The sequence below is a fragment of the Microcebus murinus genome, chromosome 9 (assembly GCF_040939455.1).
Source record: "Microcebus murinus isolate Inina chromosome 9, M.murinus_Inina_mat1.0, whole genome shotgun sequence".
Lineage (NCBI taxonomy): Eukaryota > Metazoa > Chordata > Mammalia > Primates > Cheirogaleidae > Microcebus > Microcebus murinus.
The window spans coordinates 29,906,999-29,932,441 of record NC_134112.1 but is presented as its reverse complement, the minus strand read 5'-3'; the positions used below and the strand labels follow the sequence as shown (position 1 = coordinate 29,932,441).

Below are 25,443 nucleotides of genomic sequence, written 5' to 3'. Positions count from 1 at the left end.
TGTCTACACTTGAAAGTAGAAATCTAGTATTTCCTGGTTGCTCAATTTGCTGTTTAGAGATGCAGCTTAAAATAGCCATCTATGGCATTAGTCTGATCCGTGACAGCTTAACAGTGTTGGACGAGCCTCCCTTGGCCCTAAACTGTGTACCTATTTTAAGCTATGACCCCAAGAACTGACAGGGCATACTATACTCTGTTAGAACTGAGTGCCAGTTCTGTATTTCCAGGGCTGGACAGATCAGCTATAAACTTCTTCCGTGAAATTTAGGCTATCATTGTAATGTTTTGGTAATTCTTAAACCCACCTACACAAGCTGCCAGTTTGCCTTGATATGTCAAATTTCAGTAAAATATATGCCTTTATAAGGGAAAAAAGATGATTAAATACCAAACCCTATGTTTTACCTGAGTAATGTACTTTGAGCATTGCTTGTTTGGGTAAACCGCCTATAAAACAGAAAAATCCCAAGAGTCATTCAATGATCACTGTGATAAGATTATGCTATTTTTAGGCGGTTAGTGCAGTAATACCTGATTCTGTAATTGCCTTTGCTCATATTCTCTACTCTCATGTCAGATTCTCTATGAGGTTGCTCGTATTCTCTACTCTCATGTCAGATTGCTTCTGACATGAAGCAATCCCTTATTTAATATTTTATTGAATATGAAATAAATCCCCCCCTTATTTCATATTTTACCCATTTAATTGTTGGTATGCCTGGTTGCTGATTTTATCTTTTTCTTGTTACTAACCACTTCTCAATTGTATGTCTGTTTCTTTGAAAGCTTATGTTCTAGTTGAAGAGACAGAATATTCATTAAAATAAAATGTAGTTCATAGAAATAATATACAATGGCATATACTAAAAGTGAAATGAATAATAATACTGAAATTTATAGCAGGATGAGAGCCAGCACAAAAATGAAAGGCTTCATGAAGCCTAAGAGGCTTGAACTAATTCTTTAAGAAAAGGAGAGCCTTAACAAATAGGAATAAAGAAGGAGGAAGGCATTTATAGGATGGGGAAACAACAGATGCAAAATAAAAAGCCAGGATATGCTTTACATATTTGAAAGAAAGAATGGATAGACTTTCTAAGTTGTAGTAGAGACTGAGGAAAATGTTAGAAGCTGAAGTTGGCAAGATTGGTAGAAGTGTGGCTATGGAATGACAATGTCAGACCAAGGACAGGTGATAAGTTATAAAAGGGATATATGAATGTGTTGTATTTTTGGGGTAGGGAAAGGAAAGTTTCATTTGTGAAGTAGAGCTTTAAGTTTTATTATCCAGCAGACATAGGAGAAACAGGGAAGCCAATTTTGGGACCATAGGGTTAGTCCAGATAATTCAGTGATGGGAAATCTCAACTTGAGTTATACTCACATGTGATTTTCAAGAGTCTTAAGACAGAATTTGGTGCATAATTATAGAGAGAAAAATTATTTAAGGGTAATTATTAAGAACTTGAACCTGAATAATCAGGAGAGTGATTATACCATTAAAAGAAATTACATTCAGAAAAAGAAGGTGATGAACTTGAGTTTTGATATTTGTTAAGTCTGAGTTAATAGTAAAACATTTCAGTGGAAGTGTCTAGTTTGTATTTGGAGATTCGGTCTGAGCAGAGGGATCAGAGTTGGCAATCTAGATTTGGAAATCTTCTGCATAGAAATACTGGTTGAAATTATGGCAGTGTGTGAAATTGATGAGGGAGACAGTTCTGAGTTTGAAGCACAGAAGGCTGAGAACTGAATTTAGGATTATACCCAGTCTTTGGGAGCCAAAAGGAAAAAAGTTAAGAAAAGTGAGAGCTGTCAGAGAGAGAACAGAGTGGTATGTCAACAGCTATGAGGAATCTCAGTGTTGATTGTTGTAAAGATGACTTAGAGAGTGAGTACTGTATTGGATAGAACTGATATAAAACATTTTCATTACTATAGAAAGTTCTATTGGACGGTATAACTTTATAAAATTTAAGGAGGTGGGGAGGAAATAAAACTTAAGGAATGTCCGTGGCTATAACCTTAAAAGGTAGTAACTTTTAAATGGGGATGGGTGAAAAAGATCTTTCAGAACCACATCAGAGTTGAATTTTCTCTCTCTCTGTGTGTGTGTGTGTGTGTGTGTGTGTGTGTGCGTGCTGTTTGGGTTCAAGACATGCTACTCCAGATATAGTACCTTGGTATTTGAGAAAATAGCAGAAGCAGGAAGGTCTGTCTTACCTCCCCCCACTCCTCCTCCCCTGAAGCAGGTCATAAGACCCTCATTTGAGAGTTGCCCTCTCTATACCCAGGAAAAGGGACCATTCTTACCTCTGAAGACAGGGACACAGGAGACTCTGAATGAATAAACCTTGCTAAGTTCCTCCCAGTTTATTACCATTAGATCATACTTTTTTATCCAGTGATACTTCTCTACAACTATTCACTTTTCTGTCAAACCTAGCATAAAGAAATACACAGGTTTCCCTATTTCTTTGGGTCTTCATTTATTTATGAAGGCTCCCATGTCACATAAAACTCATTATATAAATTTGCTTTAAAAAATGAATTTAAGAAATGTAAAGCAAAAACTGAAAACATTTAAGTGGATGTATGAGTGGTGAAAATATTGACCTAGCAAGTATAAGATACACTTTGGTAAAGTTTGATAAGAACAGGAAGAGGACAATATCTTAGAGGCTGATAAAGGCTTTTTAAGACTATGATTTTATTCATTCATTTATGAAATGAAATATTTATTGAAAGCCTGTTATGTGCCAAATACTGTGCTAGGTATAGACACTGCAATGCTAAAGAAGGATGTAAGTATATAATTGGATCAGGGATATTGAGAGACTGGAAATCAGATTAGTTATGATATAGTGTGATAATGCTTTAAATAGAAGGACCCATCTTCTGTGGAAAGATAAAAGTGTGGTTTGTTATCAAATGAGGGAATTTGTGAGGAATGTTTCCTGGAAAGGTGGTACAGGATGGCTCAGGTAGGATGACTAGAAATTATTGAGGTTGGCAGAGAAAGGACATTCCAAGCAAAAGGTCAGAGTCGTGTAATAGCATGATGAATCAGAACATTACAGATGGTTTCATTTGTCCTGGCCATGAGTATGTGTGCCGGAGTCATGGCGACAAAGACCAGGTCATGGAGATTCTTTCCTTGCCATGATAAGGAACTTAAACCGTATCCTGAAAGTTATGGGGAGCCTTCAAGGGACCTTAAGTGAATATCATGGATAAGTTTGTGTTTTAGGTTGTACAGTGTGGACAGTGGATGAGAGGAGAATAATCTAGTTTCAAGGAGATTGGTTATATAGGAAGATGGAACTAGTGGAGAAGGAAGGACTTAGAGAATAAGAGGATAACCGAATGTTTTCTGACGCTGTACTTAATAGATGAAATAAAATGTACAAATGGAAGTGTTTCTAAGACAAGATAAAAAAAAATCAACATTTGGAGAACTAGTCAGATGCTGGTAATAGAAGGGGAATGAAGAGATTTATGGGTGACTTCTCGGTAAATTAGGAGGCAAAATTATCAACTGATTGTAAAGTAGGAAAAGGGAATGAGGTTTTGAGAACTGAGGGAAGAAATTGGGACAGCCAATGAAGGTATATGTCATATGTACTTTGCCAGCAGAGGATGAGTGGAAGGATACCAATCAACAGTGATGGCCTAGGAAATGTTCATTAGAATAAGATTTTAGGGTTTTATTAGCCCTCTTGTAATCTCTTTCCTTTGGTGTTTGGCAGCCTAAGAACACCAGAAAGTGGATGGTGAGAATTACTACCAGGTATTGCAGAAGTTGAAGGAGGCAAGGGGTTAGCAAGGATGCCAAATGAAACCAGAGGAGGATTGCTGGATTGAGTGCGTATGTGCAATCAAATGACTAGAAAACAAGATGAGGATGAAGATGAAGTTGAGAAGTGTTGGGAGTGAGAATGGCAGAGGTTAAATGACAGTGCTCAGAGAAAAACAGTGCTGAGCCTGACTTTCTGGGAGGTAGAGCAGTTTTAATTGATGACAAAGTTTGGGCTGGGGTTCTGGTTGTAGGAGACATCTTGAGCATAGAACTAGTTTTCCTTTTAAAACCTGTTTCCCCTCCTGGGTTCTTTTGTTTCAGTTAATAGAGTCACCATCCTCCTTGTCACCCAGATTAGAATCCTTATAGACTGATTTCATCATCCTAACTTAATGATTTTAACCAAAGTTTATAGTTTTATGCCTGAACCTTGGAATTAGACTTTGATTCAGGTCTTGGTTTTGTCACTTAAATCTTTATCAAGTGTTTCTCTGGGTCCGAGTGTCCTCATCTGTAAAATGGCAATAATCATATTACTTTAGTGGGGGAATGTATGTAAAGTGCTTTGCATAGTACTTAGAACACAGAGACATTTTCACTAAGTTATAGCAACTGTTTATTATAATAATTATGAATCATTCCTATGTCTGGTTCATTGTTTTTTCAGGGCTCTCTTTCAGGGTCTCATCATCTGAAAGATAAAAATAGTTTCTTTCCTACCTGGTATCTCTGCTTCTAGAGTTTTCACATGTCTGGTCTGTATTTGAATTTCAGAGTTTTCCTAAAACCCAGATCTGGTACACTCCCGTGCCCTTCCTCACAAGGGAACTTCATAGGCTTCCAGTTGCAGACTTTTCATGTTATAAAAACTTTTAAGAGGTGATAGAGCCCAGTGTGGGATAAAAGTTGGTGATAGAGGTTCTATCAATTCATTACTACCTATGGGGATTCATTTTACCTCAAAAGGACCAGAAGGAGCTTTAAAACTTTAAAGACTATTTAAAAGTCCATGTAGAAGTAGTCCAGTATTTCTTTTTTGATTTATTTTTCACCACCATCTTAAGCGAGTATGGTTCAATGTAGAATGAATAGAATGAGGGAAAATTAGAGTCTTGGGTTTTTGTTTTTTGTAAATACTGCCAATTCTGTTTAAGGAAAATATTCAGATCTTTCTAGGGTGTGTCTGCTAAGAAGGGTTTCTTCAACATAAACTTTTGCCTGTATAAGCAGAGGTGAGAATAGTTGACAGTTATCTGGGTAAAAGAGAGAATCAGTAGAAATAAGTAGGAGTCAGAGTGGAGTGTATGTCTTTGTTTTAACTGAGCTCTTCTTTCCAACTACTGCCTTATTCATCTGTGTATTCCCATCATTTTTAATGCCTAGCCCTTGGGAGGCATGCAGTAAATGCTTGTTGTAGCAAATTGGACTGGATGCATAAACAGGAGCCTCTTTACATTGGATTATTTATGTGTCAACCTCCTAAATTTTGAGGAAGAAAAGTACATACAAATTGGGTTCTTTTACTTGTGTGCCAGTTATTAATTTGTAACTCTGAGAATTGCCTACTAATATTTTATAACCAAATAACTTTGGAGGAAAATGTAAACTTTTATTACAAATACGAACTAACATCAGAGATTTTTATCATTAATGAATCATTATTCCAGTGATAGATTGTAGGAACAATACTGCTGCAAGTTAAGTATAAGAAAATAAAGTTTTCTGTGGAGCATGAACTCTACAAAATAAGTGGGGCCACGCTTAACTAGTTAAACTTACTTAAGGGCCAGTGTTATATTTTTTTAAACTAGGCATTTATGTACATCTGTTAATTTCTTTCTGACACTAGGGTATTGCCAGTCTCTGGGGCATTAATTTGGGGGTTTCTACCATTGTTTTTCCCAAAGTTCTTACTCAGGAACATTTAATCATATGGCTCACTGTATATTTTGTATGTTTTAGCATAATTTGCAAGCTATTTATATTTGCCCATGTAATCTCTAAAGATTGTTAGCCTGTTTTTAAATTAAATATTTTATTATTGCATTGTTGAAATTTGTGTGTATGTGTATGATGATTTGTATTTAAGATGGTTAGATAATTTTTCTGTTTTAAAGTAGGGCTTAAGGTGTTTATTTGATAAAGTCAAAATAGATCTATGATTTAGTCTCTAGCTTTGTAAGTTTTGGAACTGATTTTCAGTGATTACATTCTAAAGAAATTGGTTTATAAAATCAGGATTCACAAGAGGCAGATATATAAGGCTGAATACTGGGTTTTTTTTTTTCTTTCTAATATAAGCTCAGAGACAAATCTTTCTAATTAGTGAATGCTCTTAATTTTGTATTGCTGATGCCAGTGTACCTGAAAAACCAAATAATAATCAAAATTAATTGATAAGCGTGGGCTCAGAGCATTGGGAGGTAGATGGTCTGTTGAAGTAATAACCTATGAGCAGGTGATGTGTGAAGTATGTGAAAAGGTTTATCTTTCTAATAGCTAGGATATTGTCCTCCAATTACTGGGTGTGTTTTTTTAGCGTATTATGGGGGTACAAGTGTTAAGGTTATGTATATTGCCCATGCCCCCCTCCCCCTTTGAGTCAAAGCCTCAAGCGTGACCATCCCCCAAACGTTGCACATCTCACTCATTGTGTTTCAATTACTGTTTTTTTTTTTTTTTAAAAAAGAGATGACAGTTTGATAAATAGTGATAAATTCTTACTTCTCAGTACTTTTCCCCATGTAGGTAGATAGATAATTGATATACAAATCAAATTATGACCATTTTAAACCCTACCAGTATAGTGGATTTTGAGCAAACTTAGCTGTGGACTTTTAGCAGTTTCCATGGACAAACTTTGCCAGTGTGTCTGGGTGGGTTTATGTTTGTTTTTTAATAGTTTAATCTTTATGCCTTGCTCATGATATTCTGAAAGGTAGTCATCTCTGAAATAGAAAGCAGGCTAGACCTTATTTTTCTAATCCAATCATTTAAATCGGGTCTGCAACCTATGGTGAGTTGTGTAATTATTTTGTTATACATTACAGTGTAATAGTAATAAAAATAAAGTGCACAATAAATGTAATGCGCTTGAATTATTCTGAAACCACACCCCCCCCCCCCGCCCCCAGTCTGTGGAAAAATTATCTTCCATGAAAACAGTCCCTGGTGCCAAAAAGGTTGGGGACTGCTTTATGTAAGTTTTATAATGTACATATTGATATGCATTTATTATATGCATATAGGTTATAAGTAAATATATCAGGTTATGATTCAAAATATTTTTAGTGATAGGGTTAAATAGTAAAAAACTTTGGAGACCACTGGTGTTTGTTTTCATACAATCAGTGTTCTTTGTGCTTCTTAATTCTGCTTAGGTGCCCCTCCTCAGTGTCCTCATTCTGTAGGAATATGTGAGTTCTTCCTCATACTTTTTGAATTTGGTAGGTATCAGATCATTAGTGAAGTTTAGGGTTCTTTTTAAAAAATGTCTACATCTGCTCTTCATGGTAAGGCATGAATAATGGCAGCCTCCTAGGACTTTAAGTGGGAGGACAAAAGCCTAAGTACCACCTACCATGCCTCATCAATAGCAGATTCTAAGTGACTGGAGTTGCCTTTCCTTCCTAGTTCAGGGAGTTTCAAAAGAGCAACACTTTCTGGCATCAGAATTGATAGACAGATGTTACAATGTATACCTCTAACTCTCAATTGCCTCCAAAGTCCAAATGATATTCCCAGTTTGCAAGGGATAGAGTGTAGCCAGCTGGAAAACAGTGCAGAGCTCTGGATTGAGGCAGACCCTAGGTTCACCTCTTGGGTTTGCTATTTGGTAGCAGCTGTGTAAACTTTGTGAGATTTACTAACCTCCCTGAGTCTTAGAAGGGAGCATTAGGTAACAAAGTGTAAGTGTAACCTATACACCCTGTGCGTGCGGTGGCTCACGCCTGTAATCCTAGCACTCTGGGAGGTCGAGGCAGCAGATCGCTCAAGGTCAGGAGTTCAAGACCAGCTGGAGCAAGCGCAAGACTCCGTCTCTACTAAAAATAGAAATTAATTGGCTAACTAAAAATATATAGAAAAAATTAGCCGGGTATGGTGGCACATGCCTGTAGTCCCAGCTACTTGGGAGGCTGAGGCAGTAGGATCGCTTGAGCCCAGGAGTTTGAGGTTGCTAGGCTGACACCACAGCACTCTGTTGCCAGGGCTAGAGTGAGAAAAAAAAAAGTGTAAAGTATAACAGTTGAGTGAAATTCATGCTATTTCAAAAAATTCAGTAAACTCAAATGACAGCTATTCTGTGGATTGGGGTTGGGAAGGATGGGCATGACACCCTAACAAGGACCCCTCTCTTACTCCAGAAAGTCATTTTTTTAACCAGTTGATTAATTAAGGCCCTTCCTGGTCTGTCCCTCCATCTCCATCTTTAGCTCCTCACTTCCTTGAACTTTAATCTCCAGCAGTATGCTGTCTTAGAGTTAATGCTTTTAAATATACCCTTCCTATTGCCTTCCCATTTACCTTCATTCTTTCCACATGTCAGTGGTTTCTGTCTCCTCCATGAAGCCTTTATTGTTTCTCTGTAAATCACTGTACTTGGTACTACTTAAGCTTTTATCTTATTCACGTTTTTGTTTTTGCATATATTATAATTATTTACTTGAGTTTGTCTCCCCTACAGGTGAGAGTTTCAGGTCAGATTTTACTCATCTTTATTTCTCCAGCAGTGTTAAGTATAGTAGGTACTCAAGAAATGTTTGTTGAATGAATAAATTCACTTGTGTATTAGGTTTTCATCCAGAGATCCAGGACTTAGGGAAATGTGAATGGCTGTTATTAAATATTTGTCTTAATAAATTTTGCAATTTCATTTTTATTGGAGTTAACATTCCTCTTGAGTGTTTATCATTCCAGACATTGTGCTAAGTGTGCCATATACATTATCTGTTAATTCTCACTACTTTCAGGTCCTCAAAGGAAGAAACTGCAGAGAGAATCAGAACTGAAAGATACATCTGCTTGATCCCAAAGCTCTGTTTAACCAGTAGGCTCTACTAAATTGTCTCTTGTGCCTCCTCAATATCTTGGTATTAGTTTACAAAGTTTACATGACCTGCAGTGTATTAATAGTCCTGGAAGTCATTGGCTAATATGGTTTACCTTCAATTAAGAAGTACAGACAGCACTCATTAATATTCTCAGGGTATAGTTCCTCTGTAGGAAAATGGATAGTTGCAGCTTTTACCTAAGGCAAAGAAGTATTTTATAATTAATAAGCATAATTTTCAAAACCTAGGCTACTGTTCTTTTTATTACTAGTATATCTCAGACTCTCTCCAATCATATGTCTATCAAAGCTGTCACAACCTATTCCCCAATTTATATTACTCTATTTGCAAAGGCTTTAATTCAGAGTGATGTAGTTTCTGTTTTTATGGAGATTCATCTAGTTTGTAGTTTTTATAGGTGTCACACAAATGTACCATATTTTAATTTATGTATTTGATTTTTTTTTTTTTTTTTTTTTTTGAGACAGAGTCTCACTTTGTTGTCCAGGCTAGAGTGAGTGCCGTGGCGTCAGCCTCGCTCACAGCAACCTCAAACTCCTGGGCTCGAGCGATCCTTCTGCCTCAGCCTCCCGAGGAGCTGGGACTACAGGCATGCGCCACCATGCCCGGCTAATTTTTTATATACATATCAGTTGGCCAATTAGTTTCTTTCTATTTATAGGAGAGACAGGGTCTCGCTCTTGCTCAGGCTGGTTTTGAACTCCTGACCTTGAGCAATCCGCCTGCCTCGGCCTCCCAGAGAGCTAGGATTACAGGCGTGAGCCACCGCGCCCGGCCTATGTATTTGATTTTGGTTATGGTTGTTTATAACGATATGAATGAGAGCCATAAACATTAGTTGAGTTATTCTAATTCTGAGTTTCAGCAGATTTCTTAACCTTAGCATTATTGATACTTTAGGCCAAATAATTCTTTGTTCTGGGGGTCTGTTTTGTGTATTGTAAGATGTCTAGTAGCACCCTTGGCCTCTATTCTCACTATATACCAGTAATTGCTCAGGTTTTGGCAACAAAAACTATCTCCAGACATTGCCAGATATCTCCTGGGAGGCAAAATTACCTCCATTTAAGAACCACTGGTTTAAGGGATTTAGAACCAACAAAAATAAAATTTTTAGGAAGTTTTTTTATCCTGTTACCTTGAAAAAAAAAAGCTTTATTGAGATATCCACATACCATATAATACAACAATTCTAAGTTTATGTTCAATGGCTTTTGGTATACTCAAAGAGTTGTGCAGCCATCACCACAGTCTAATTTTAGAACATTTTCATAATCTCATGAAGAAACCCACATTAGCAGTCACTCCCCATTTCTCCTTTGCATTCTCCCAGCCACATATTTGGTTATCTTTTTATGTTTACAGCCTCCTTAAGTCAGATCATAATGCAAACCAACTCCTATTTCAGAGTATGTTTATTGAAAGGTATTTGCAATGTAGGGAAACATATTCTTTCAGAGTCCCTTAGACATTTGTTTAGTCAGACTACAAGTTTAATCTGTAAGGAAATCAATCTAAATAGGCTGAGTTAAGAATCATTTCAGTATTATTCAGAATAGTAAAAAGTTCCTCTGCCACCACCCCCCAGCCCTGGCAAATTTTATATCATAGAAATCAATAATTTTTGTTTCTCCTGATCAGTTCTAATAGAAAGCCTCACTAGGCTGTGGTCACAAAACACAATTATGAAACACATATACCTAAAATCATATTTTGAACCTGCTCTATAACTATTATTAAATAGGTGATTTTTCAGTGAATTGGTAGTATAATTAATTTATTTACAGGTAGATAGATAAATAGTTGGTTTTGTTTTATTTTTCAAATTTGTGGGTCTGTCTTACCTACACAATGTTACTTGCTATTCGCTGTAAGAAAAAACCTTGTCAATTATTTTTTTTCATAAGAAGAAATAAGGCCTAGTTCAATTATCTTGGGTCTATTTTCTTATCTATAAAATAGAAGTTTTAATAACTGTCCTACTTCTCTCAAAGGATTGATGTGAAATGCTAAAAGAATCAAATTAGTAGGAGTTGAAGGAAATTGACAGTAAGTTGTACCTTCATCTTTTATTTTTACTTTCCCCCATGTTCCTGTATGTTTAAATGTTTTTAAGGTGTTAGAATTTTTAAAAAGTTTTTTTATAGTTGACCAAGCCATGTTTCCTTTGGTTTTAATGTATATGGTTAAAATTTATGCACCATATAAAATATTTTCAACAAATTAGATTAAGGGTCTTTAAATAGAGCTACACAAAGAAGACCTGAGTCCTAATGAATAAATGGCAAAGGACATAAACACACAATTCAGAAAGAATATTCAGATGGCCAATAAATATTTAAAAAAGATGTTCAACTCGATTAGGAATCAAATACAGATAAAAGCAGTAAAATGCCATAATGGGTCTATTAATTATTAAAGTTTTTTTTTTCCTTTTACAATTAGTCTTTGATCATGCTATAATAGTAATACATGAAAACATTTTGTTGTTAGAAAGAAGACTTGTAACTGTTACAAGTAACGCTAAAGCTCATTGATTGTACCCTAATCTCAGATGCCTTTTTAGAGAGAAATATTCTTAATTAGTTTGTTATATATCTTTTCAGACCTTTTCTCATTTTTTTACTACATGTGAATGTCATTGTAGGGAAATATATAGTACCTGTGGGAGTATACATAATTAATATAAATGTTAATCAGCAATTTCGATTATTTTCACATAACTGTTCGTTTTAAAGGTTTATCTTATGTTAGTACATAATGATTTCTTTCATTCTTTTTTATGGCTGCAGATTATTCCACTGCATGTCTGTTCCACAGTTATTTAGCTGTTCTTCAATCTATAGTTATATTTAGGTTATTTCTGAGTTTTTACTGTTGCCAACAGTGTTGCAATGGATATCCTTTTGTGGTCTGTGTTAAAAGAAAAGTTAAGCAGAGTATAAGTAGAATGGGATTGCTGGGGAGAGGAGGCCATTACAGTTTCAAATAGAGCAGTCAGGATGGGTAGGCCACATTGAGAAGGTGACATTAGACCAAAGATTTATAGGAAGTAAGGAAGTTGAACATACACATATACTGGGGAAAGAGACCATTCTGGGCAGGGAGATTGCAAAAGCCCAAATCTGGGACAATGCCAAGTGTGTTCAGGGAACAGAAAGAGCCGAGTGTGGCTAAAGTAGAGTGAGCCAGAGGATGAAATTAGGGAGATAATGGGTGGATAGTTTACAAGGGACCTTGTAGGCGATTATAAGGCCTTTGTCTTTTATTCTGAATGAAATGGGGCACCATTGCAGGATTTTAACCAGAGAAGTGACATGATCTGACTTTACATTTTATAGTGATTTTTCTGGCAATTATAGGACTCATAGAAGAAAGGAGGGCAGTAGTGGCATAGAGACCAGTTAAGAAGCAATTGTAATAATCAAGCAAAAGAAAAAATGCTGCCTTGGACAAAGGTGCAAGCAGTAGCAGTGATGCTTGGATCCTGGATATATTTTGAAGGAGAAGTCATAGCTCACTGCAACCTCAAACTCTTGGGCTCAAGTGATCCTCCTGCCTCAGTCTCCCGAGTAGCTGAGACTACAAGTGCATCCCACCATGTCTAGCTCATTTTTCTGTTTTCTTGGAGACATGGTCTTACTGTTGCTTAGGCTGTTCTCGAATTCCTGGCCTCCAGTGATCCTTCCACTTCAGTTTCCCAAAGTGCTAGGATTATAAGGCATGAATAACCATGGCTGCCCAGAAATTTAAATTTTGATGCAGTCAAATTTATCAGTATTTTCCTTTGTCTTTTGTTTGGTGATCTTGTATAAGAAGATCCTGTGGTTCTTCTGTATTTTCATCTAATATTTCTATTTTATGTTTTTTTTTATATTTACATTTAAGTTTTAAAAAAACGTTTGCAATTTACTTTTGTGAATGGTAAGAGATTGAGATCTAAACCTTCTTCCCCAACCTGTGTACACTCAAATGGCTAATTGTCCCAAGCCAAAATACTTGGCTATTTTCTCCTTTCTCTTTGATTTGAGGTGTCATTTTTATTAATACCAAATTTATACACACACAGTCTGTTTTAGTCTGTGTGTTCAGTTCTGTTACTCTAGTCCTAAGCTATTACTATAGCTTTATAACATACCTTTATTCTACTATTTTGCTTTCTCAAAATTGTCTTAGCTGATATTTTTTTTTTTTGAGACAGAGTCTTGCTTTGTTGTCCAGGCTAGAGTGAGTGCCGTGGCATCAGCCTAGCTCACAGCAACCTCAAACTCCTGGGCTCAAGCGATCCTTCTGCCTCAGCCTCCCGAGTAGCTGGGACTACAGGCATGCACCACCATGCCCGGCTAATTTTTTATATATATATCAGTTGGCCAATTAATTTCTTTGTATTTATAGTAGAGACGGGGTCTCGCTCTTGCTCAGGCTGGTTTTGAACTCCTGACCTTGAGCAATCCGCCCGTCTCGGCCTCCCAGAGAGCTAGGATTACAGGCGTGAGCCACCGCACCCGGCCTTAGCTGATATTTTACATGTTGAATCAACTAGAGTTTCGTGAAAAATTTTTGAATTTGTGATTGCATTTACTTCATAGAATAATTTTAGAAAAGTTAACACATTTATAATAATGATTCTTTCCATCCAAGGACATATATTTCTCTCCATTCAGGTCTTGTTTTATGTCCTTTATTAAATCTTCCTCAAGATCTTATACATTTCTAATTAGATTTTCTTAGGTATTCCTTGTTGCTGTTATGATTGGAATTTTTTCTTTTTGAATTGTTTAATGCTGGTGTAGAGGAAAACTGTTGATTTTCTTATGTTGATCTCGTATTTGGCCATCTTGCTGAAATGTCATATTTTAATAGTGTGTCATTAGTTTGTCTAATAATTTTCCATAGTTTTCCAAATATATAATTATATCTTTTGTAAATCATAACAGTTTTGTTACTTCCCTTTAATTCTTCATTTCTTGTATAGATCTATTATTTATCTTCCAGGGGTCCTCAAACTTTTTAAACAGGGGGCCAGTTCACTGTCCCTCAGACCGTTGGAGGGCCGTTGGAGAGTGCGGTGCACATTCTACACATGCGCACTGTGGGCCTGGAATGAATCAGCTGCTAAGCAGGACGGGCAGCCGTGGCAAAAACACCAGGCGGGCCGGATAAATGTCCTCGGCGCCAGCCCTCGGGTCGTAGTTTGAGGACCCCTGGTAGACCTTCAGGAAATATAAAATATTAGAAGGGAGAGCAGGAATTGTTTCTGTTAGGACAGTGAGCTATCAATTTTTTGCTTGTTAAATGCTTTTTAAAATCCTGCTGAATTTCTCTTGTGCATGAGATGCATCAGGATTTTCATATACTTCTAGTGGAAATGTAAATGGTTGCAGCTCTTATGTATACCCCTGTAATTTTGTAATCTGTATATAGTCTTACAAGTGTTTCATACCCTTTGACCTAGTAATCTCTCTTCTAGGACTCTTGCTTGGAAATAAGAAAAAATATTTTTGTTCAAATTGCTCATTATTTATGTTACTTATGTGTTACTTATAATAAGTATTTGGAAATAATTTAAATGACTAATAGTAGACTAATGGTTTTGTAAATTCTGGTATATGTAAATGATGATGTACCTTTATGTTATTTTAAAAGAATTTGTAGTAACTTGGGAGTTCAAAATAAAAGAGCAGAATACAGAATTGCTATGTAGTAGAATTACATTAGTGTCAAGATGCACTGAGTAAAGATTAGAATAAACATTAGATCATTACATCAAAATGATAATAGTGGTAATCTATGAGTAATTATTATATGCATTTTTTCTCCTTCATACTTTTCTATGGTGAGAATGCATTGGTCTTAAAATCAGAAGGAAAGAAAAAGTGTATGTATTTGTAATACTAAACAATTTACTTTCCTCAAAATAGTTAGAAAGGGAGAAATCTTAGCCTAGTCTCTAAATGGCAAGCTTAGTTGCAACTTTTTTCTAAGTAAAAAATTTTTATAATATTCTTTTCAAAAAAGACCTTGTTGAATGTGGGTAGCAAATGTTATGTGATAGATTTGATACCTGAGAGAGAAGTACATGATTTTGGAGGCAAGATTGTGATTTATTCTCTGGAATCAGCTCCTAAATGATCTGAATGCTATATCAGTGAATCAGGAGGGAATTGTGGTAAAATATCTACTTCTTTGGTTTCTCACTGTCTTGCCACCTGTGTTACATGTGTATTGCAAACTACCTGTCATCTAGTAGTCCTATGATATACTGCTGGCCTAGTTTCATAAGAAAGCTTCTATGTTTATGTGGATTTTAGGTTATCGTTCACTTTATTTAGGAAGCATTCATGGAATATTTCTAGTATACCAGGAACTTTCATTAGCCAAATGACAAATGACATAAAACCACACAAATGTCCTCCGTCCTGAGCAGCTTTTGTTGGAAATAGTTTATGATTAAAATTATAATGGAACGAGTTGTGGAATCTGATTAGCAAACCCAGAAATACTTAAATTCTAATTCTACCAATCCTTGAGGGATGTCTCAGGGAGCTAGATATACTGAAATTCAGATCAGAAATTATTGGCTTAGGTGCAGGCTCACTGCCTCAAAATCCAGAGAACTAGGCTAATCTATATGGAATATACCATTTTCCTTTACTAGTTAAACCTACTTTTCCTTCTTCCTCTAAACTTAAATTCAAGCCTCAGATCTTTACTACTCTATTGAGGCAAAAGACTACTTATGCCAAAGGAAAATGTGTGAAAAATGAAGTTTTTCTCAAACACCCATTCTAGACATTGTTGACTATCTAGCAATCTAATATCTTGCTACCTACCAACCAACTGCAGCATCCCCCCCTTCCCGTTACCTTGGCCCAGTTTCTATATTTGCAAAAAGCAGACTGAAAAAAGAATGAGTAAGAAAGATGGCTCAGCTGCTCCAAGCAGCCTTAGAATGTTTTTACCTCTGACTGCATGGAAGAAAGAAAAGAAGGGCCATCCTCAATCTGTTGCACCATAATGTATAGTTACAATACCAAGAAATCTTGAGTTATTTTAAGAATTATTTTATTACACGGTTTTAGTGGTAGGAGAGAGATTAGAAACTAAAGTTTCAGAGGAGAAATAATAAGTAACTTTTTTCCTTCAGTGATTCCAATATTGATGGTGTTTTATATCTGTAAATGTATAGTTTCTGTAATGACTTACCTTTTACATTGTCACCAGTGCTATCATTTGGCACAGCTGCTTATATATTCTAACATTTTTATCACCAGTTTTTTCCTTGACAAATGGAATACATAGCCATTTCAACAAACCATCTTCCTCCCCCATCTAACAGCTTTTCCTATGCTTGTTTTTTTATTATAGTTCTAATTTTCCTGATTGACTTATAACTAGCAGTAGTCTTATTAATGCAAATTTCATTCCCTAGTTAGTAAGTCATACTGTATCCAACTCATCCTACTAAAAAATTTATACTTTAGGAAAAATTTTTGTGCTCATAATTTTAACATAGTGGCAGCATCTACTAGCACATGGGTTGATCATGTGTTCGTAAGTCTAACATACTCAGGCAGTACATTTTTAGGAAGGAAAAATGAAGGGAGGCTTACTTAGCTCCTAAAGACTAATAATTTACAGTCTAGTTGGAAAGACTAAATAAACAGGCATTTATAATATACGTTCACAATATAGCTTGTCCATTATTATAATAAAATTATGCACATGATATTATGGGACAATAAGGAAGAGATATCTGAGCCAGACTGAGAGAGGAACTTATCAGAAAGACTTCTCAAAGGGATAACATGTGAACGGAATTCTGTAAGAGGAATAGGCTTTTTCCAGATAATGGGAGATGGAGATTTGGGGGGGAAGAATGTGGAATAGTCCAGCTATATTACTTAAAGGCCCAGAGACAATCAAACATGGAACATTAAGGAAACGTTAAGGAAATATTAAGAAAATAGGAGTTCACTGTAGGTGGTGGTGGTGAGAGTGGGAGTGGAGGAGGAGTGCCAAGAGATGAGACTATAAAAGTAAGCAAGAGCTAGATTATGAAGAGCTTTATGTACTATGCTAGGAAATGTTGACCTTATTGTAGTGAGTGTATGGAGGGCTCATTGACTTTTGGGGAAACTAGACCTGCAGGATGGAGATTGGAAGGGAGAAAACTGATATAGTGGTGATAAGACCCTGCACTAATGTACAATCAATAGAGACGGAGAATATGGACAAATTTGGGATATTTTGAAGACATAGACTCAACAGGGATCATCGAATAATAAAAGTAATACATACAGCAAAAAGAGAATAGCCTTTGGAATTAGCTAGACCTGGTTTCAAACCTCAGCTCTGTCGCTTGTTTTGTGACCCTGGATGTTCTTTGTACCCCTCAGAACCTTAGTTTCCTGCCTATACGGATGTGAAGAGTAAGTGAAGTAATATAACATCTCTAAACCATCCAGTAAAGTGCCTTACCACACAGTGGATATAAAACGATAGCTGCTCTTGTGAGGGATGAAGGAGATGGAGGGGAGTCAGGAATGACTTCCAAGTTTTCTATTTGATTAATGAGAAAGAACTAGATTAGGAAAGTTAGGTAACCTGTTTGGTTCTTAGATTGCTTGTGAGGAATCTGGGCTCGTAATGTTCCCTGGCAGTTGACAGTGAGAGTATGACACTCCTGAGTAGAAGGTACAAATTTGGGAGACATCAGCTTATACATGGTTTTACAAGTTATAAAAGTGGATGAGATCATCTAAGAAGAGAGTTAGAATGAGAAGTCAGAACCCTGGAGAGTAGCCTTTCTAGAGTAGAGCGAGGAGAGCCTGGCAAGAACATTGCAGTGGGGGTGGTCAGAGGAGTAGGAGGAACACTAGTGTGGAACAGTATGAGTGAAGCCCAAGGAGGAGAGCAGTTCAAGAAGAGTGAGATTAGCAGCTCCAGAGGCTCCAGAGAGTTGGAGTAAAATCGAGGGGAAGAATATCTCTGGGTTTACCAACAAAGAAATTATTAGTTAACTTCTGTCATGATTTTCAGCAGAGTGATGGGATGTATTCTTAATTTCAGTGGTTTGAGTTGAGAATGAGAGATGCGTAAAGGCAACCAGTGTAGATAAATCTCTTAAGAATGTGACATAAACTTTTATTTAAATGCTGATTTTAAAGAGCTAACAGAGAAGAAGGGGTTTCTGAGGAGGTTGAATGTTTGCTCAGAGTCAAATTTCAAGAAGGATGTGTAATGGTCAGTGGCATCAAACGCAGCAGAGCAATCTTGTAATTGCTCACTGAGAAAATGCATGTTGGTTTTGCCCATTAGGAGGAAGTCTGTGAACTAGGAACTAAGTCTGTATGGGGATTACTTTGAATGTTAGGTTTTGTTCAATAAAGAATGAGTGAAAGTTATTGAGCATGGAAGTGAGATCATCAGAACACCACTCTTTGATTTTCTGGCAGAAGTCTGAAGGATGAGATAGGAGGGAAGGGTCCATTTAGGCTAGTAAATGCACAAAGTTACAAGGGCCTGGATCAGGGTGATGATGCTGGCAAAAGAAAGATAAGTGCAAGGACTGTTATGCAGGAGCACCTTTATAACTTGACAGTTGCTGGATGTAATGGGTAAAGAAATAGCCTACAAGTTGACATGTTAAAGTTTTGATTGTGAGTAATGAAACTAGGAGTAGCAAAAGAGGCATTAGTATTAATAGAAGCAAGATTGGAAGATAAATTCATTTTGCATTTTCAAACTTTCATTTTTTTATTAGGTATATGTTACTGTGTGGCTACTATGTTCTGATCACTGTTCCAGATACTAGAGTTGTAGCAGTGAACATAACAGGCCAGATCCCTGCTTTCCTGATACTTAACATTCAGAAGTGGATGAAGACAGAAAAAAAAAATAGAATAAAAAGACATGATAATTTAAGACAAAACAAAACTGGGTAATGATATTAGAGATATATTGAGGGGAACCACTTTTAGATGGTGTGGTCAGGAATGGTATTTCTAAAGAGGAGAGATTTGAACTGAGACCAGAGTATTAATTAGGAATCAACTATGCAAAGATCTGGGTGCAAAGGCATCCCTACCCAGACTGGAGAATATGGGCAAAGGCCCTAAGAAGGGAATGAGCTTGATTTGTTTGAGGGCCAAAAGAAAGCCCAGTATATCAGGAGCAGAAAGAGCAAAGGAGATACTGATACAAGATGAGATCTGAAAGGTAGATACAATTAAATTTAAGCAGGACCTTGGAGATCTTGCTGTGGTTTGGTGGCTTATTAGTAGCAGTGGAAATGAAAGAAAATTAGTATGTTGAACTCGAGCAGTCTGTGAGACATCTAGGTGAAGAAGTCAGTTATCAGGCTTAAATATATAAACTGAAATATGATTTGCCTAGCATTATTCATTGAAAGAACTTGCCAAGTTGTTCAGGCACTGAGTACCTAAACACTGATAATGTGGAGGATTAAAAAGTATCAAGGAAATGGTCAAGGGATCTGAAGGATCAGAAATCCCTAGCAGTTCTTTAACATAATGAAGGTTATCTTAAATAGCATTGCCACCTGAAAGAAATGACCAACTGTTGTATGAATAGTAGCTGGAAAAATTGTGGCCAGAAATATCTTATGACTTCATGGGATGTGAAGAATACTTGCCAACTTAAAATGCCTGCATCTCCATAGGGACCATGCAGTAAAGGCTTTGTGTAGTGCTTGTTCAGACAGAACTCCCATTTCCAGAAATGCATTTATTTTTTTTTTTTGCAGTAAACAGGGAGTATGTATATCACTGTGCTTCTAGGCACACAAATAGTTTGAATAGTTTGGTTAGCTAAGGTCATCCTTAAGGGATCTGGTTTTACTAAATATGTGCTCAAATGATAACACTAAGACATAATAATTATACTTTACATTTATGTATCACTTTACGATTTATATAGCCTTTCCTGTTGGAAAGTCAACTTGATCTTCAAAAACAACTCTTCAGAGTAGTTAGGGTAGGGGACAAGAATTTAGGAAGGTCAGTGTTAATATTTTAGAGTTGAGGAAACTGAGAATCTCCCAGTGCACAGTAATAAATTAACAATTTGTTTTATTTATCACATCTTGCTAAGTCAAAGATGAACAAAATGTAAACTTCAGTAGAGGTTTGTATCCTTACTAAAACAGTGACAAAATATATTTTGTAATTTGTATTTTAGTTGTGGGTGCTACCAAAAGGATTCAGAGTGCTGTGGATACACAGAGGAGGGTGAGCTTAACTTTGACTGGGAGAGTCAGAGGTTTATTAATAATTTTGTATAGAAAATGTTTGCCGTTTTCTCACTTGGTAATTTTTATTGGCTTTTCTTGGTTGCTCCATAAGTTTAAAGTACCACATGTTTATTTCTGCTAGTATATTTTATTTTTTATTGCCACCCAACTCAGTGGAGACTGATAGTAATAATAGCTAACAAGTAATGAACAGTTCTGTGCCAGGCACGGTGATAAAGGATTTTTAAAAAATCATCTTCATTGAATCCTTATATCAAATCTCTGAGGTGGGAGCCTTCCTTTATAAATTGATGTTTTCAGTCCATTCACATACTTGATATTTTCATACCTGATGGAGAGAATGTAAAACTCTGAGAATGAAAAGGTAATTATATGACATTGTAATTCAGGATAAAGTTAAGCCATACAAATAGATATTTTTTGGTCATATTATGTATTATTTATTATATTTTTCCCTAAGTGAAGAAGCTAACCTGGTATATGTACTAACCTGACAGATGAAATCTAAGCTATATAACATGAGTGAATAAAGTAATAATATGTTAAATGTCTTTTTATGATTATAGTGACAATATGTAATCATCATAGGTGGTTATGCATTTACAAAAGCACTTTCTGTGTTACTAAAAAAATGGATAATCAATCAATAAAGACATATATACTTAAACTATTTAGAAATGAGAAATGTCCATGAAACTTAATCGTTTGTTTAGTGACTTTTCATTCCTGTATTTTCTCAGCATGAATGATATATGTCGCTTACTGTGGAAATGGTAATAAAGCATCTTTCATCTGAGTACTTTTCAGATGTTTCATGAATTCATACAGTACTTCAGTGTGGTAGGTAGGTGTAGGGAGTATTATTATCTTCATTTTTTAGATGGAGAGAGAAATTAAGCCACAAAGAAGGTTAAATGATTTATGTATAGTCCTGTCATCTAAAGAAGCTACTTGAGCTACTAAAGTAAGAATATTAATATTTTAGGAGGATTAGCACATTAACCCCTTTACTTTTGTACTCTACACAAATTATTAGAACAAATGTGTTAGCTTTAAAATGCCCACTTGGAATTTTTTATCCTTTCTTTAGAAATAGAAAACATTATAATACTTTTTTTCTTCCTTTTTAGGTCAGCAGCAAGGACAAGATGGAGTAAAAGTCCAGCAAGCTACTATAGCCCCTGTAACTGTAGCAGTTGGAGGAATTGCTAATGCTACGATAGGTGCTGTTAGTCCTGACCAACTCACACAAGTGCATTTGCAGCAAGGCCAGCAAACTTCTGATCAAGAGGTACAACCTGGCAAGAGGCTTCGAAGAGTTGCCTGTTCCTGTCCTAATTGTAGGGAAGGAGAAGGAAGGTAAGTGCTCTATCTTCAACGCTCTCTCTATGGAAGGCATAAAATAGTAGTTAAAACCAAGTCATTGGTTTGGTACTTTGGGCATTAGAACCTCACTATCTTTGCAGCCTGGAAACTGAGATATAATATTACAAAGGGAATTAAGTTGGGTTATTTTAGGAATGAGATTTGAGTGGTCTTCTGCCTTGTACCTTACACTTTTTAAAAACAGTTTTCCTTTTTCATATATAATGCAAAATTTTTACACATTTATTGATATAAAACTCACACATCATACAGTTCACCCATTTAAAGTGTACAATTTGATGGTTTTTAAATATATTCAGAGTTGTGTAGCCATAACCACAATCAATTTCAGAAACTTTTTATCTCCAGAAGAAATTCTGTATCCATTAGATATCACCTTCTCATCCCCTCAACCTTTCCATTCTAGGCAACCACTAAGCTAATTTCTGTCTTTGTAGATTTGCCTATTCCAGATAATTCATATAAATGGAATCATACAATATGTGGTCTGTTGGGACTGGCTTCTTTCCTTTAGCATGTTTTCAAGGTTCAGGCAATATTGTGGCATGCTAAGTACTTCATTCCTTTTTATGTATAAATAATATTCCATTGCATGGATATATATAATATTTTGTTTATCTTATTTAACTTGATGGACATTTGAGTTTATTTTCACTCATTGACCATTATGAGTAATGCTGCTATAAACATTCATATAAGTGTGTGGACGTATATTTTCATTTCACTTTCTCTTATATACCTAGAAATGGTATTGCTGGGTCATACAGCAACTCTTGTGTTTAACCATTTGAGGACTGTTTTCCAAAGTAGCTGAACCATTTAAATTTCCACCACCAGTGTATTAGGATTTCAGTTTCTCTACATCATTGCCAGTACTTGTCATTATCTGACTTTTTGATTATAACTATCCTAGTGGATCTGAAGTTGTACCTTAGCGTGGTTTTTGATTTACATTTTCCTGATGACTCATGATTTTGCGCCATCTTTCCATGTACTTTTTGGCTATTTGTGTATCTTTGGAGAAATGTTAATTTAGATCCTTTGCTCATTTTTAATTATATTATTTGTCTTTGTATTTATTGAATTATATCTTTATATAATCTAGATACAAGTCCTTTATCAGATATATGATTTGCAAATATTATCTCCCATTGTGTGATTGTCTTTATACTTTCTTGATTGATAGTGTTCTTTGAAGCACAAAAGTTTTTAATTTTGAAATCCATTTTTTTCTTTATTGTTTCCACTTTGGATGTTATATCTAAGAATCCATTGCCAATTCAGAGATCATGAAGATTCCTAGGGTTTTTTTCTTTCTTCTTTTTTTGGCACGAGGTAGAGTTTTACAGTTTTTGCTCTTAACGTTTAGGTCTCAATCAGTTTGGGGTTAATTTTTGTATATGGCATTAGGTAAGTGTTCATCTAGCACCATTTGTTGAAAAAAACTATCCTTTCCCCCTTTAATTGCCTTGGCCCATGTTGAAAATCAATTGACCATAGACACATGGGTTTATTTCTGGACTGAATTCTATTACATTGATCTGTATGTTTGTCTTTATGCCAGTACCATACTGATTGATTACTTTGGCTTTATAATAACTTTGAAATTAGGAAATTTGAGTCCTCCAACTTCGTTATTCTTCAAAATTGTCTTGTCTATTTAGGAACACTAGCAATTCCATGTGAATTTTAGAATCAGTTTATCAATTTCTACAAAGAAGCCAGTTGGTATTCTAATGGGAATTGCATTGAATCTGTAGATCAGTTTGGAGACTATGCCCAACTTAAACAATATTATGTCTTTTGATCCATGAATGTGTAGTGTTTTCCTATTTATTTAGCTGCTTCTCCGACTTCTTTCATCGGTGTTTTGTAGTTTAAGTACAAGATTTACACTTTTGTTAAGTTTATTCCAGTTTTATTCTTTTTGATACTATTGTAAATGGAACTATTTTATTACTCATTGCAAGTGTATAGAAATACATTGATTTTTTTATATATTAATTTTGTATCCTGCAACTTTTACTGAACTCTTTCATTAGTAATAATAGTTTTTTAACTGGATTCCTTAGGATTTCTATATGGAAGGTTATGTCTTCTGTGAATAGACATAGTTTTACTATTTCCTTTCCACTCTGGAGGAGTTCTATTTCTTTTTCTTACCTAATTGCCCTATCTAAAACCTTTAGTACAGTATTGAATAGAATTGGCAAACTTACACATCCTTGTTTTATTTCTATTAACACTTAAGGGAGAAGCATAAGTATAATGTTAGCTCTGGGGCTCTTAATCAAGTTGAGGAAGCTCCCTCTATTCCTATTTTGTTAAATATTTTTATGAAAAAGTATTGGATTATATGAATGCTTCTGTGCATTTGTTGACTTGATAATGTGGTTTTTGTTTTTTATTCTGTTTATATAGTATATTATATTAATTGATTGTCAGATATTACAGCACTTTTGCATTCCTGAGATGTATCTAACTTGGTCATGGTATATAATTTTTTCTATATGGTTCTGGATTCAGTTTGCTAGTATTTTGTTGAGGAGTTTTACATCCATACTCATAAGAGTTATTGGTCTGTGGTTTTCCTTTTTTGTAATGTCTTTTCCTGGTTTTGGAAATGGTATTTCTGGCCTTACAGAAGGAGTATCCCCTCCAGTTATATTTTTTGGAAGAGTTTGTGAAGAATTGGTATTAGTGCTTTAAATGTTTTGTGGAATTCAACAGTAAAGCTGTCTGGTCCTGGGCATTTCTTGTGAGTAGTTTTAATTACTAATTCAGTCTCTTTACTTGTTATAGGTTTATTCTGATTAACTGTTTGCTCTTGAGTCAGTTTTATCTTTCTAGGAATTGGTCCATCTCCTTTGAGTTATCTAAGTAATTGGCTTAGAATTGTTCATAGGAATACCTTTGTAATCCTTTTTATTTCTGTAAGGTTAGTAGTGATGTCTCCTCTTTCATTTCTGATTCTATTAATTTGAGTCTTCTCTCTTTTTCTTGGTCAGTATAGCTTAAAGGTTTGTTAATTTTGTTGACCTTTTCTAATCTCAGTGTTTGACATTTATTCTGACCCCAGGACAGCTCCTCTGAGCTTTATTTACTTGCTTTTCTCTGGCAAAATAGCCAGCCTACATTTTAGCCTGCCTTTTATCTCCAATGAATCTACTAGTCTCCACCCATTTGCCTTTTGCTACAATCTCCAGGGTTTTTTTTGTTTTTCTTTTCTTTTTTTTTTTTTTTTTTTTGAGAGCATCCTTAGGCTTAAACGTCATACTCTGTAGCAATTGGAGTCTTTTCCTTTAGGAAGAGATTTGGAGCTCTCTGTTTTATGGTGTGCTTCTCCCTCTAGCTAAAATTTCTGAGTCATGGCTCTCCAGCTGGGGTTTGGAACAATGACACATTTCTCTCCAAGTGATGCCCCTGCTTTAGGGGCTGAGCATTTGGTGGCTGGGGCAGAAGTAGCCTCAGGTCTTCTCAGCTTACCTCTGCAGGCTTAGAACCTACACTGGATAAATTATGAATGGGCCAGGTCAAGAGCAGTCTGGACTTCAGCATTTTCATCACACCACATCCAAGGCAGAGCCTATGTCCCAAGGTTGAGGGCTGCATTTCACCCACACTTGCTTGGAACTTAGCCTCATCGACAGGTAGCTGAGGTTAGGATGAGGAATGCAGATGTCTCCTGGAGGAACTAGCCCTCTAACTGGGAGATAGGAAGAGAGGGATCCCTATTCTTGGCTGCAACATTCTATAATGTTCCTATGTCATGGAGGTGGGAGGGAAAAGGGAGAAGGGAAGGGGTGAGTGTTGGTTCACAGACTCTCACTGTTCTTACCGAGTTCTGTGAGATTTTCTTGAATAAGTGTTTCTTTATTTGCTGTTATTTGCTTGTAGGACCATTTCCAG

At 35.9% G+C, this 25,443-nt stretch overlaps 1 protein-coding gene across 2 annotated transcripts in view; it reads left to right on the top strand.

Moving 5' to 3' along the window:
• The window catches only part of SP4 (Sp4 transcription factor), a 76,048-nt gene that overhangs the window by 24,545 nt on the left and 26,060 nt on the right, over positions 1-25,443 (top strand). For both annotated transcript variants that reach the window (XM_012780993.3, XM_012780992.2), the window contains exon 4: positions 21,279-21,507. In XM_012780993.3, coding sequence (XP_012636447.1) covers positions 21,279-21,507 — 229 coding nt within the window. The remainder of the gene's footprint in view (positions 1-21,278; positions 21,508-25,443) is intronic.